This window comes from Notolepis coatsorum, assembly GCF_963971535.1.
Source record: "Notolepis coatsorum genome assembly, chromosome: 13".
Taxonomy (NCBI): domain Eukaryota; kingdom Metazoa; phylum Chordata; class Actinopteri; order Aulopiformes; family Paralepididae; genus Notolepis; species Notolepis coatsorum.
Window position 1 is genome coordinate 108,145,045 of NC_140177.1, and position 15,341 is coordinate 108,160,385.

General features: G+C 41.5%; 1 protein-coding gene across 2 annotated transcripts in view; it reads left to right on the plus strand.

Moving 5' to 3' along the window:
- mast3a (microtubule associated serine/threonine kinase 3a) overlaps positions 1-15,341 on the plus strand; it is a 276,511-nt gene that overhangs the window by 203,852 nt on the left and 57,318 nt on the right. For both annotated transcript variants that reach the window (XM_084328022.1, XM_084328021.1), the window contains one exon: positions 12,902-12,969. In XM_084328022.1, coding sequence (XP_084184148.1) covers positions 12,902-12,969 — 68 coding nt within the window. The remainder of the gene's footprint in view (positions 1-12,901; positions 12,970-15,341) is intronic.

Below are 15,341 nucleotides of genomic sequence, written 5' to 3' on the forward strand. Positions count from 1 at the left end.
ACGCGTGGGAGGCTCACGCTGCCCCCGACACTTCCTGATTCTACTGCGCAGGCGCACCAACCGACTTGTAGGAGTCGCTTGTTCACAACGTTCGATCCCCACCCTTCAGTTTTTCCCTCCCCGTAATACGGCCAATGTGTATTACTGCGGACGACCAGCCAAACTGAAAAACAATGTGGAGAGCTGGATTCGAACACGCGAATCCTAGCGTCTCCACACTGGTGGCGAGTGCCTTAGACCACTACACCACCTAGCCGCCCCCATATAGGGAATCTTATAGGTCGTTTTTCAATTAACACTTTGGCTGCCAGGAAACGCTTAAAAGCGTCATTCCCGGCCATGCTCAAGTTCGTCCTTATATCAATATTTCAAAAATCTGCGATCGGATTCATATGTCCCCTCCGCTGGCCTGAGATCCACCAGGAAAACCCACTGAGACCCACTGAGCTCTCTGGCGGTTCAGGAGCGCCATCTGGTGGCCGATCGGCGCAATCGCTTAACAGGAAGTGGCATAGAGGTTGTGCTGGACGGCCGTATTACTTCCGGGCACTCGCTATAGGTCCCGGCATTCTAGCTCGTCACAATACACAGCGATCGATTGCCAATAACTCGATAAACAACATGATTTGGACGTATATACCATTATACAAGCTGGAGATGGACCGGGTAAATCTACATCCCATAATGATAAAATTTCTACTCTACGATGATCGCCCAACGGCGCCCGGAGACTGGGGTGAGTTTTAGCGTGTAACGTTACCGTCTTCGATACTAACTGCTATTATCAACATTTGACCCACATTAGATGATTGGTATAACGCTGCCCACGGAATTATAAACGCCCCCTAGCCCATCCGGTCAACATCAGATGACGTGTAGTAACTTCTAGAAGTACGTCTAGTTGGAATTTTTTATATCGCGCTGATTGCCATAAAACTGTATTGCATCATCAATACAGATCACGTTCTGGAGAAAGCTGCAGAAAGAGATGAAAACATACTTATACATTAGACCATACTTTACTATGAATATGTGAATGAAAAAGTTTAACGTTGCTACACAATGAACAATACATATAGGACTTTGAATGGGCCCTAATAATGGCAATGTAGCAATAGAATTTAAAAAGTTATAGCCATGCAAAGAAGGGGTACTTCTCCATAGACAAATAGAGCCGGCAACCTATGGTATATCATGAATTTAACCCATGGCAACCAAAGTGTTAAGAGTACATTGTTATTGAATAAGGGAGTATGATTGTGCCATTTATGTGGGTTAGGATATTTTGTGCCATATCCGGATCGCATGAGTAATTATGGGGCCAAATTTCCGTTCACAATGCTTGATTGGTAGTTTAGTGTATGCTATGTCCTTCAGTCTATGTGGGGCTACTATGTTTTCTTCTAATTTTCTCCAGGATACTAATGCTTGGGGATCAAACCATGTTGTCAATGGTCTTAATGTGTACGCCTTAAAATAGTGGAAAAAATCTGGAAATGCCATGCCACCGTCTGCTTTATTTCTCTGTGCGGTGGATCTTTTTATACGTGGTGGTTTTTGTTATTCCAAATAAATTTGTATGTGGAGGAGTGTAATCTTTTCCAGTAACCCTCTGGAGGGGGTAACGGTAGCATTGAACTGAAGAAGTTGATTCTAGGTAGTACGTCCATCTTAACTATTGATATCCGTGCCTGTACTGAGTTTTTAAGTTTTGCCCACCTATCAAGGTTGGATTTTTGTGTAATTGTGCTTCACCGTTTGTCTTATGGTGGGGAATATTTCCACTCCCAAGCATCTAAAATGTTTTACCATAGGTATCTCTCCTGGGAGGGTTATATCTTTTTTTGCAGGGGTGTTAAGTGGAAGGAAAGCCGACTTCGGCCAATTTATCTTGAATCCCGATAAATCACCAAAGTTCTCAATCAACTTGAGCAGATGAGGCAGTGTGGTGTTGGGGTTTTGCATGAACAGTATTACGTCGTCCGCATATAAACTAATTTTATGTTGTGTGCCCTTGATTACGATTGGTTGTATGGATTGGGATTGTCTTATATATTGTGCTAAAGGTTCTAATAATAGATCGAATAGTCCGGGACTAAGAGGGCAACCCTGTCTAGCTGAGCGTGATACCGGAAATATTCCGGAGGTGATTATACCTGTAGTAATCATGGCCGATGGGTCTTTGTATACTACTTTAATCATATCAATGAAACCTTTACCTAACCCCATCTTCTCTAATACTGCCCATAGATACGACCATTCCAGCCTGTCAAAAGCTTTCATTGCATCCAGGGACAGCATCGCCTTAGGTATGGTGTCGTCCTTGTCGACATCTAGTACGTGCAGTATTCCTCTTATGTTATCAGTGATCAGGCGGCCTCTTATGAAGCCAGTTTGGTCCGGATGAACTAAAAACGTCATATGCTTTTGTAATCTGATGGCTAATACCTTAGAGTACAGTTTGATACCGTTTCCGAGGAGGCTTAAGGGTCTGTAACTACCGCACTCGGTGGGGTCTTTGTCTTTTTTGAGAAGGACTGTTATGAGTGCAATATTGTCGTTTTTATGGAAGTTCCCCTCCTTGACTGAGTATAAGATCATATTTAGTAATAAGGGTCCAATTATGTCCCAACAAGAAAGGTACATTTCTGGTGGGATACCGTCTCTTCCAGGAGCCTTACCACTTTGCATTTCGGATATGGCCTTCTTGAGTTCCTCTAGTGTGATCGGTGTTTCTAACTGTTTAGCGTCATCCTCTGAAAGTTTAGAGAGAATAATTTGATTAAGATGTGTCCATTTTGTTTTGATCGAAGGTCGTTTCTGATTTATATAAGTCGGAGTAGAATTCTTTGAATGTATCGTTTAATTTTTCAGGGTCTGTTTCAAGTATTTGTTGTGCTCTAATGGTAGTTATATCTGCAAATTTTGCATTAATTCTTAATCGCATGGCTAATAGGTGACTAGGTTTAGAACCTTGGGAGTACTGCTGTTGTCTTGTGCTACGTATTTGTATTTCCGATTGTTGTCTGTATATGGCATTGATCTCTTTTTTTAGTACATTAACTTGATTTTCTAGTCGAGTTGAGTTGTTGTATTTTAAAGAATTAAATAACGTTGAGTAAAGCGTTTCCAGTTCAGACAGTTTTGTGCATTGATTCTTGCGCATTTTGGAGGAAAAGCTATCAGTGAAATCCTTGATCATTCCCTTTACCGACATCCATATTATTCTGGGGTCTTGCACCGAGTTTGCATTCTCCCGTAGGAATACTATAAGAGCTTCTTTGAGTTGTGTAATGAATTCCTTGTTATTAAGCAGCATCGAGTTAAATCGCCATCTTGGGGCTCGGGAAGATAGTATACCAAATGTTCCTTTTAGGAGTAAATAACAGTGATCTGATAGTGCATTGGGTATCATTTCCACTTCATAGTTATCAAATAGTCTCAGGGATGCAAAGACATAATCTATTCTGGATAATGTGTTATGTCTCGCAGATCGACAAGAGTACTTTCGGGTCGTGGGATTAAGTGATCGCCATAAGTCATTTACACCTGTAATCTTCGACCAATCCTTTAATGCATTAGATGAATTCTTTTGTTCGCTGGAAAAGGCGAGGTAAGATTTGTCCATCCTTGGATTCCAAATGGCATTAAAATCCGCACCTATTATAAATGAGTAATCGGGAAGGTCTAACATTGCATTGGTTAGTGTAGAGAAGAAACCCTCTTCATACAAATTTGGGGCATATACCGCTGCCAACGCTATTTTCCTGTTATTGTGTACAATCATAGCTATAGTTATACGACCATCTGCATCAGACCATCATAGGCGCCCACTTAACGGAGCAGACGATGCACGTGCTCCAGGACTATTGAACTTGGGGGAGCAAGCTTGTCTCTTTGCTCCCTCACTTTTTGATCATATCATATGATACAGGGTTAGAAATTAACATTTTTTTTCAAGGGCTTTTTTTGCCCCCCTTAATTGATTTTCGGGGGCTTTTTTTTGTATTTCGGGGGCACTGAATTTTTATGATGAAAATTAACATAAGGATTATAAAACATTGTTGACACTTTTTTTTACAGTCTTCGTCCCTATGTTTGATAATGTAATGTTAATGTCTCCATATATAGGGCTCTACGCTAACCTTTTTCCCAAGGAGCACATGTGCTCCTAAATAAAATGTTAATAAATAAAATCTAAATAAAAATTTAGGAGCACACAAAGAAATTTAGGAGCACAGTGAAAATTGTTCAAGTAACAGAGTTTATTAACTATTTATCTCATGCATTATTATACTGTGCGTGTGCACACTATGAATTGAAAATGGGGGACCCTGATGTAAACAAGACGAAAGTCTTTCTCTGGTCTGCATCCCCTTAACTTGTGTGTATTGAGCTGTACTGTATTGTACCCATTCTGCAATCTGTTAATAAAGTTTTCAATCAATCAAACGCAAAGGATATCGGTTGTCAAGCTGCTTTTGTATGTTGTAGTGTTGTTATGATACCAACATTTTGACTTTGATACAGATAGGAAAGGTAATGGAATATATTATTAGATGACAGAACATTGAAAATTCTTTATACAATTATTTAATTCATTATGAAATAGAAATTCCGTTTTTGGGTGGAACGTTTGTTGCAAGGAGGGAGGAGGCGGGGACCGCTGCGTGTTACACACAACACGGAGAAATGGTCTAGCTGCTTCGGTGCGTCGTTAACGTTAACGTCGGAAGAAATTCCCCACTAAGCCCTAAATTCAGAGCAGAGCAGTATCCTAATGACTTTTATGCTTCAGTCGATAAGGTGTTTTGCGAATTCTGTCAACATACCGTGGGGACTGGACCCGCAAAAACACGTGCGAATATCACTTCAAAAGCCATGTCAGCCGGATTCCTCTCTTTCTCCTCGTCTCTCTTTTGCTCAAAATAAAAATGAATGGGCTTCATGGCTGGCTGATTTTTTTGCGTTGTCTGATTCTGAATGTATAACTTGCCTAAGCCGGTAACGTGACTTTGTTTTCGGGCGCTACTGTGATTGGACGTTTATGCGCCTTGTGTAATGTGGGACTATTATAACAGCGGAGCTGTTTTGTAATCGTCACTCGTCTCGAGTAAATGATTTTTCCGGGTGGCGCGCACACACATATTATTAGGGCCAAATACAAGGGAAATGCTCGCACTGTAGATCATATATATAATTATATATATAATTAGTAAACTGTCGGGGGCATTTTCTGCCCCCCTTAACTGATATTCGGGGGCATTTTGTCCATTTTCAAGGGCATTTTGCCCCGAGCCCCCGTTAATTTCGAACCCTGATATGATATAAATATCCCCCCCCAATATATAAATCTTATCGAACCATAACTACGTAATTTCAATCAAATTAATAATACGCAATGACACTTAATAGCAAGTTTTTAAGTTTCCAAAGATTGTGTGACCCCCCACTTTAATGGTTTGATCCAGTGCCCACGGGCCACGGTTCGTCGGCATGACGTATACGACATGTTGGGGGAGGCGGCTTTTTCGAAAGCCCTTGAAAAATTCAGGCTGGATATTGGATAACATTGTGACTCGTGAGGATTATTCTTCGGCGTTTACATCAAAATGGAGCAAATCATCACGTAAGTCGAACACTGTGACTGTATACTAAATGCGCAAACAGATTGAAACTGAATATTTCTCGTATGGTGAGCCTCGGCGCTGCACCGAGTGAATCCAGAGATACAGGATGGTGCGCAGGCGCTGTGATCACCCAACGGCGGAAATAATGCCGCTTTGAGCAGTTTATAAAAAAATATTAAAAATATTTATTAGCAACGCCGAGCTTTCAAACCATCCGTATCTCTGTGCGAACCCCTCGTGCAACTGTGAGCACCTTTGTAATGTCTCTGATACTTGTATAACGAACGGTTCGGCCAGAACCAGTCCTTCATGGTAAATCTAGGTTGGTTTCCCATTGAGGAGCAAGTGACTGTGGATTCACTCGGTGCAGCACAGTCACGAAAGGGGACCCTGATGTAAACAAGACAAACGTCTTTCTCTGGTCTGCATCCCCTTAACAATTGTGTGTATTGAGCCGTACTGTATTGTACCCATTCTGCAATCTGTTAAATAAAGTTTTCATTCATTCAGCCGCCGCGCTCACTGGGGCTATTGATAGCGTCAATTAGTTGTTGTTGTTGTTGTTGGTGCTGCGGATGTGAACGGGGCTGGAGGGGCTTTGGGAGGATGGGAAAGTTATTATTATTATTATTATAATAGTAATTGGCTATCATACGTGCCTAGCTAGCGTTAGCTAAAAGAGCCCTCGCAGTGAAGTTATTATTATTATAGCTATCATACTGCAATATAAACTGAGTTTTATAGTGAAAAGAGCAGCTTTATTTTGGTCAAGATTGAAGGCTCTATATTGCAGGAAATTGCACATACAGGTGTTCATTAAATGTAAAAAAATCTGCCAAACCACCCCTTGCAAAAAAAAAAATAAAATAAAAAATGTAAAAAAAAAAAAAAGAATACAAAAAAAAATTGCACCCCCACTTTCAACTATAACTAGGCGGCCATGCAGACCATACTCCCTTTAATTCAATATTTAACTTACGTCTAATGACTATGGCTACACCTCGTGTTCTCGTACCAAAAGAAGAGTGACTAATATTATGATATGTGTTGTCCGCTAACATGTATATGTCTTTCTCTAAAATGTGCGTTTCGCTTAGTAGAGCCACGTCCACATGTTCTTTTTTCATCAGTGTGAGCACGCTTTTGCGTTTGTGTTGTTTATTTATCCCACCAGTGTTCCATATCATTATATTCAAATCTGTAAAATTTGAATAACAAAAGTCTTGGTCGCCATATATTTGGCAATTTGATTCATAATGTCTTTGCAGTATCTTACAAATGAATATATAATGTTAAAAGGAAGCCTGTATTGCTTCTGATCTTTATTCACATCCCTGTCAAGAGATGTTTCAGTGACCACTGGTCTCTTTCTGGGATTTCTTTTATTTTTTTTATCTACTTTTTCTCCCCATTTTCTATTCTTCTCCCATCCCAATTTCGTATTATCCAATTCTTCCCTCCCCTGTCTCGAACATTGCTAGACCATGCCTCCCACTGGTCGGCTGCAATGTGGACGAAGCCTTGCATCACGTGTCCCCTCCGGTACACGAGGAGGCAGCCGTCGCATCTTTTCACCTGTACAGAGTGATCTTTGATTGAATAGTTTATCGGTTTAGAATGGAAAATCACACATATACATTTGATCACAATATGAAACGGGTATACATTTCTCCATTTACCAATATGATTTCATAAAACACAATAAAGCCATAGGCTTGTTTCCATTGTGGTCCTTCTCTCAGTGGCGAGGAGTAACGCGTGGGAGGCTCACGCTGCCCCCGATACTTCCTGATTCTGCTGTACAGGCGCACCAACCGACCTGTAGGAGTCGCTGTCCACAACGTCCGATCCCCACCCACCGGCTTTCCCACCCCCTAATACTGCCAATTGTATTAGTATGAACGACCAGCCAAGCCGGAAGCAACGCAGAGTCGAACCCAGCATCTCCTGCGTTAGTGGCGAGCGCCTTGCCCACTGCACCACTTAGCTGCCTTCTTTCTGGGAATTCTTATTGGTATAATGTGTGGGTGATCTGGTGATGGTTAATAACCCTTTGGAGGCCAAACCCGCGATAAGTCGGGTTAACTCGCCATGCTCTGGGCGCCAAACCTGAGAAATCCCGGGTTTTAATCGATATTTCTTTTATTTGCTATATCCATTCATTTTTCATCCATCCAGCCTGACGTTATCATTGGAAATGGGTCTGAGCTCGCAAAGGGCAAATACTGCCGCCTAACGTCTCCCGGATGGTATTGCACATCATTGGAATCCCTCTGGCTGGGGCTGTGCATCAATCTAAGAAGTCCGGTCCAGGTTTTCCTTCTCGGGCATGCAGTATCGTTATAACACATTGACTGGGGACACTCGGAGCAGCGTGGATTATGTGTTTTGACATATAACGTTGGATCAATAAACGCGATCAATATTTGGAATGGTGATCAGGAATTGGATTAATCTTTTTGCACTACATCAGATGTGCGGTAAGGAATCTATGTTACCAATCTTGGGTTAATCAGATGTTCCTTTCACCGCCATCGGAGAGTGTGTGTGAGGTTCGCGCCGACCAAAGTACGGAGAAGTGATTTTTCAGACCCCACTTCTGTTCGCCCATGATGACACATATAATATCGATAATCTAGCGTTTATTTGAAAACTATTCATAAATCAAGCGATAAATGGCACGATTTCTATCTAAATACATTGAAGCTCGATTTGCTAGAGTTTATTGAGATGAGACAGAACGCTCTAGAAATATATTCATATTCATCACGGTATAAAACGGAAATGTATGTATGAAAAAATTATCTGTTTCCTGCATGTTGACTGGAAGCAACTCACTGACGATCACCGTGTTATTTAGATCTATTGCTATTATATTTGATATATTTTAAGCACTCGCAAATAAGTCCTATCCGACATTGGATAAAGCACTGGCGCTGAAGGGCCATCAGCGCCCTCTGCTGTTGGCGCCGGAAGTGTTAAAGAGACCATCCCTTAACCCTTTAATCGCCAAGGACGACTTTAGACGTCATTGCTCGCCATGCTTAATCTGCCAATGACGTCGTACAGCGTCTTTGAGATCAATATTTAAAAAATCTGTCATGGCAATCATATTTCACCCACGGAGACTTGAGACTTGCTCTTGATCTCCTCTCAACTCTCCAACGGTTCAAGACCGCCATCTGGTGGCCGATCGGCGAATCGCCAAAACCGGAAGTGACGCGCCGGAAGTAGTGCTCACCCATATTTCGTCCGGCCACTCGCTATCGCTAGCGGGACTCCAGCTTGATACACTGGATAGCGATCCGTTGCCAATAACTCGATAAACAACATGATTTGGACGTATATAGTATTATACAACCTGGAACTGGACCAACTAGATCGACATCCCATAATAGCAAACTTTCTGCTTTGATTTAGGGGTGGACGGTATACGGTATAAACGGTATTAATTTGCTCTACGGTATGGATTTTGACTATACCGTGTAACCGGTAGAGCAGCTCTAAAATAGCAATGACGTCATGTAACCACAGCGCGACTATTTCAATCGCATTTGCCCCTAAAAATAGATAGAATTAGTCATAGATAATAGATATGTGCAAACTGGAAAAAGTTATTTAGGAGGCTTCGCGCAGTGGGCGTGTCAACACGCAATTGTCATTTCATAATAAACACATGCAGATGATGAGGCATGACGTGTAGGACCTTGTACAATTGAAATTTTTTATCTGATGTCAATCGGTATCAAACTACATTTGATGATCTAATATATGTATTTGTGGCTATAACTCACGTTCTATGGAATGCTGCAGAAAACGATAAAAACATATTTATACTTTAGACCATATTTTAGTATGAATTAGGGCTGGGCGATAAAACGATAACGATAACTATCGCGATAAATTATTTCCTCGAAATAAACATGAAACGTGGTCGCAAAGTTTCGATATATCGATTTTCCAAGCTTGGCTCCGTTCAGCCTCGGCTCAGCACTCACTAACAACAACCAACGTTACGTGATGACGTGTTTACGCACAACAGCTAACAACCAATCAGTGAAGGAGATGGCCGAGAGCGAAGTATACCCGGAAGGAGGTAGGACTCACTCATCAACAAGGCTTGCTAGGCTAATTAGCTTGCACAGCGATGTTTTATATATTTACGTGCCGAGTATGTGTGTGTTTTGAATTCTGAGGCCACGTTTATAGTAGTGTGGGGTATACAGTTCGTTTCAATATATTGTGGCGGAAGAGAGTATTTTAGTGTCATATTTATTGTCATGAGATACTCCGCTTGTCGGAGGGGAACATCTCCATAGACAAATAGAGCTGGCAGAGGACGGTATAAGGATGGATATAAGCGTGGCAGAGAAAGGGTTAACCAGAAGGTCACAGGTTTGATTCCTGCAACAACCAATGTGTCCAAAGTGTCTTTTGACACTGAATAATAGTCTATTAAAATGAATTCCTAGTCGACGCATGGTCATAGGATTTTGATTAGTTGATTTAATTGACAAATCTATAAAATCTGAATAACAAAAGTATTGGTCGGCTATGAGCAAACCGACAATTTAATCAACTAATTGACAAAGAGGAGCCAGCCGTCCCCCGGTTTCTTGTATCTCCTTTGTTACCTTCTGAAAACACATCGGCAGAGGAGATTAGGAGCTCTGGAGAAAAGGTGATAAGGATCATACTACTTTCTGTAGTCGTTCCTGTGTAAGTGATGGTTTGATTTCCCCTGTTCAGTTTTAACGGCGTTAGTTCCTGTCCTGCTCAATGGAGCAGCCGGTGCGTCGATGGAGCTCATAACACACCATAACCCAAATATTAATATTAATATCTGTGAAGAAAATATCTGCGTCCATCTCATTATCCATGTTTTTCCAAATTCATATTCAGGCTCATCCCTAGTAGGCTTTTGATCTGAGTTGCTACAGTAGGTTGTAGTGTTGTTTGATCTGAGTTGTTACAGTAGGCTATAGTGTTGTTTGATCAGAGTTGCTACAGTAGGCTGTAGTGTCTTTAGATCAGAGTTGTTACAGTAGGCTATAGTGGTGTTTGATCAGAGTTGTTACAGTAGGCTGTAGTGTTGTTTGATCAGAGTTGTTACAGTAGGCTGTAATGTTGTTTGATCAGAGTTGTTACAGTAGGCTGTAGTGTTGTTTGATCAGAGTTGTTACAGTAGGCTGTAGTGTTGTTTGATCAGAGTTGTTACAGTAGGCTGTAGTGTTGTTTGATCTGAGTTGTTACAGTAGGTTGTAGTGTTGTTTGATCTGAGTTGCTACAGTAGGCTGTAGTGTTGTTTGATCAGAGTTGTTACAGTAGGCTGTAGTGTTGTTTGATCTGAGTTGTTACAGTAGGCTGTAGTGTTGTTTGATCTGAGTTGTTACAGTAGGTTGTAGTGTTGTTTGATCTGAGTTGCTACAGTAGGCTGTAGTGTCTTTAGATCAGAGTTGTTACAGTAGGCTATAGTGGTGTTTGATCAGAGTTGCTACAGTAGGCTGTAGTGTTGTTTGATCAGAGTTGTTACAGTAGGCTGTAGTGTCTTTTGATCTGAGTTGTTACAGTAGGTGGTAGTGTTGTTTGATCTGTGTTGTTACAGTAGGCTGTAGTGTCTTTTGATCTGAGTTGTTACAGTAGGCTTTAGACAGTGTTGTTTGATCTGTGTTGTTACAGTAGGCTGTAGTGTTGTTTGATCAGAGTTGTTACAGTAGGCTGTAGTGTTGTTTGATCAGAGTTGTTACAGTAGGCTGTAGTGTTGTTTGATCAGAGTTGTTACAGTAGGCTGTAGACAGTGTTGTTTGATCTGTGTTGTTACAGTAGGCTGTAGACAGTGTTGTTTGATCTGTGTTGTTACAGTAGGATGTAGTGTTGTTTGATCTGAGAATCAAACACTACAGCCTACTATAGCAACTCTGATCTAAACAACACTACAGCCTACTGTAGCAACTCTGATCAAACACACTATAGAGTTGTTGTAGAGTTGCTACAGCAGGTTATAGTGTCTTTTGATTTGAGTTGTTCCAGTAGGCTCAGGCTGTAGTGTATTTTGTATCACGTTTGTCACTAAAATAGCAACGCCTGAGCTTCCTCTGCAGGGAACCCTGTTTCATTACGGCCCACAGGTTTCTTTGGTTATTTGTGATGCTTCAAAACACATACTGTTCTGATGGATGGATGAATGATAGGCAGGCAGTGTAGCTATTAACTGTTCTTACTAGGGCTGGGCAATTAATCGGAAAAAAATCGCGATCTCGATTCATAGACCTATGCAATCTCATTTCTAAATTATGATGATTTTTTTTTTTTTTTTTTTAACTTAACGATTCTGACATGAGTTATTTTGTATGCTACAAGAGACTTAAGTTTAAGTCAAGCACTTTCATATATGTTATTTTTAAGTTTAAGTCAAGCACTTTCATATATGTTATGTTTAAGTCAAGCACTTTCATATATGTTTAAGTTTAAGTCAAGCACTTTCATATATGTTATGTTTAAGTTTAAGTCAAGCACTTTGATATATGTTTAAGTTTAAGTCAAGCACTTTCATATATGTTGTGTTTAAGTTTAAGTCAAGCACTTTCATATATGTTATGTTTAAGTTTAAGTCAAGCACTTTCATATATGTTATGTTTAAGTTTAAGTCAAGCACTTTCATATATGTTATGTTTAAGTTTAAGTCGAGCACTTTCATATATGTTGTGTTTAAGTTTAAGTCAAGCACTTTCATATATGTTATGTTTATGTTTAAGTCAAGCACTTTCATATATGTTATGTTGTCTTAAGAAAGAGTGCAATCAGGGGAGCTCCAGTAGCTCACCACGTACCGCGAGTGCTATTTCAGCGCCGTGGACAACCGCGCTCGCGCGGATCTGGGGCTGAGCGCGTTCGAATCCCGGACGGCAGCCGTGCCTTTCCCAGAGTGTCTTTCCCCCCCATCTGAACCCTTTCAGCCTGCTTCTGTCGGTCGAACTTGACCAAGTATGAATGCGAAGAAAAAAAAGCGATAAACGCTAAAAGAACAAAGTTAAAAAAAAAAAAAAAAGAGAGTGCAATCAATGATTTTATTGAAAAAATAAGAATCGTGTGAGAGAATCGCGATCTTAATTCTTAGAGAGAAAAATCGTGATTCACATTTTTGCAAGAATCGCCCATCCCTAGTTCTTACTGTTTATATGTATGTAGTGTGTATCAAAGTAAAGTTTTCATTACATGTGTGTGATGGTGAGTGAAGTGTAATGTGGTGTGCATCTGTCCTTCTGTTGCAGAGATGGTTCATTTGGAGCAGACCAGCCCAGGGCATGGAGCCGGCAGAGACCCTGAGGACACTGGAGAGGTAAGGACATAGAGCTAGAAAGGACAGAAAGGACCTTTCCTGGCAGGTCAGATAAGGACACAGAGCTAGAACATATAGAAATGGTAATTTCTTTCAGTACACCTCAAAATGGCTGCCATAGAATGTTTGATAATGATGTCATGGAAGTCAGTCTGGACGGTATATGAAACACAACTATCACTGGAATGTTCCATTACATCATTATTAAAATAAAATATGTTTCCAAGCCAAACATAGAGGAATGGTTCACATCATACATTTGGGAATGATACATGTTTGGTGAGTGACAGTTGTACTGGAGTGACCTTTATAGTGATGGGGGGTCGGATATTTCCATATAGGCTTCACTTCTATAAAAGGTTTTACTGTAAAACCGTAAAAAGATAAGTTTATACACTGTAAAAATACAACGGGAAAGAATGTGTAGCAGGGCTGTGCAATTGAGCGGTATTGTGCAAAAAGTATGAACAGTGAAGTATAATAATAATAATAATGCATTTTATTTATAAGGCGCCTTTCAAGGCACTCAAGGTCGCCGTACAACAATTTTAAAACGGTAAAATTCACAATCCATTAAAAAATAAAATCAGACAAAAAATGTAATCAGACATACGCCTGCCTAAACAGGTGGGTTTTGAGGTGGGTTTTAAATGGGATGATGGAGTCAATGTTCCTGATGTCGGAGGGGGGAGGGGGGGGGGGGGGGGGGGGGGAGTTCCAGAGGCGGGGGGCAGAGCAGCTGAAGGCTCTTGACCCCATGGTGGACAGACGGGCTGGAGGGACGGTCAGGTTGATGGAGGAGGCAGACCTGAGGGACCGGGTGGGAATGTTGATGTGAAGGAGGTCGGACAGGTATGGAGGGGTGAGGTTGTGGATGGCCTTGAATGTATGGAGGAGGATCTTGTAGTCTATGCAGTGTTTAATGGGAAGCCAGTGTAGTTGGCGTAGGACGGGGGTGATGTGACTGATGACAGGGGTTCTGGATTATACGGGCAGCAGCGTTCTGGACCAGTTGGAGCTTATGGAGGAGTTTGTGGGGGAGACCAAAGAGAAGGGAGTTGCAATAATCCAAGCGGGAAGTGACGAGGGAGTGGACCAGGATTGCGGCGCTGTTGGGAGTGAGTGAAGGGCGGAGGCGGTTGATGTTGCGAAGGTGGAAGTAGGCGGACCGGATGGTGTTATTGATGTGGGAATGGAATGAGGACGACTCTTGACCTGGGGGGAATCGAATCAAATCAAATTTATTTGTAAGGCCCGACAACACACGTTAATGTCCCCATGGGCCGGACACGTCTTCTTTAAACAAGTCAAGAAGAAACATAACAATAAGTCAAGAACAAAACAAGAACACCATAAGGTCCAACTAATTTAAAATAAATGCAAATAAATGAATGAATGCAAGCACTCCCAGACATACCCTACGCGAAGGTAAGGAAAAACTCACTAAGGAGTTGGGAAGGGGAAACCAAGGAGTTGTCTATGGTGAGGGTGAAACTGGGGTGCTTGGTCAGTGTGGACTTGGAGCCAATGAGGACTACCTCTGTTTTATCACTGTTTAGTTTGAGGAAATTTGAAGTGAACCAGGATTTGATTTCCTGTAAACAGGCACAGAGGGAAGAGGGAGGGAGGGAGGGAGGGTGGAAGTGAGTTTGGAGGAAACATAGAGCTGGGTGTCGCGTAACAGTGGAAATTGATGTTGTATTTACGGAGAATCCGACCGAGTGGGAGGAGGTAAATGATGAAGAGGATAGGGCCAAGGACAGAGCCCTGGGGAACACCGGAGGAGAGGGGGAATGGATGGGATGTGAATGATTTTAACTGAATGAACTGAGTACGACCAGAGAGATATGAATGGAACCAGTCTAGGGATGTGTGGGAGATTCCAATGGAGGCTAGTCTGTTAAGGAGGGTGGAGTGAGATATGGTGTCAAATGCGTCAGCTGCCATCAGTAGGTCATTTGTGATTTTGAGGAGGGCTGTTTCTGTGCTGTGACGGGGGCGAAAACCAGATTGGAACTGTTCATAGAGGTTATTGTTGGAGAGGTGAGCATGAATCTGAGAAGCCACTACTTTGAAGTATGAACACAATTGTGCTTAAATAGATTCACAGGTGTGGGTGTGTTGTGTTCACCACCCTTCTAAAGTGGATTGGTCTGAAATTAAGGCTGTCAAATTTCAAACAGAAAGACTTTATTATTGCGGAGATAGTTCTGGAAGTGCGACACTATTGTGAGACTTATTATACATACATATGCTTACTGTTAAATTAATAGGATGTACTGCAATAAAAGAGACTGCACAGATGCCCTCACAGTTTACAGCTGGAACCATCAACAGACTCACTCATAGGTGCATAAAGTATTATTATTTAT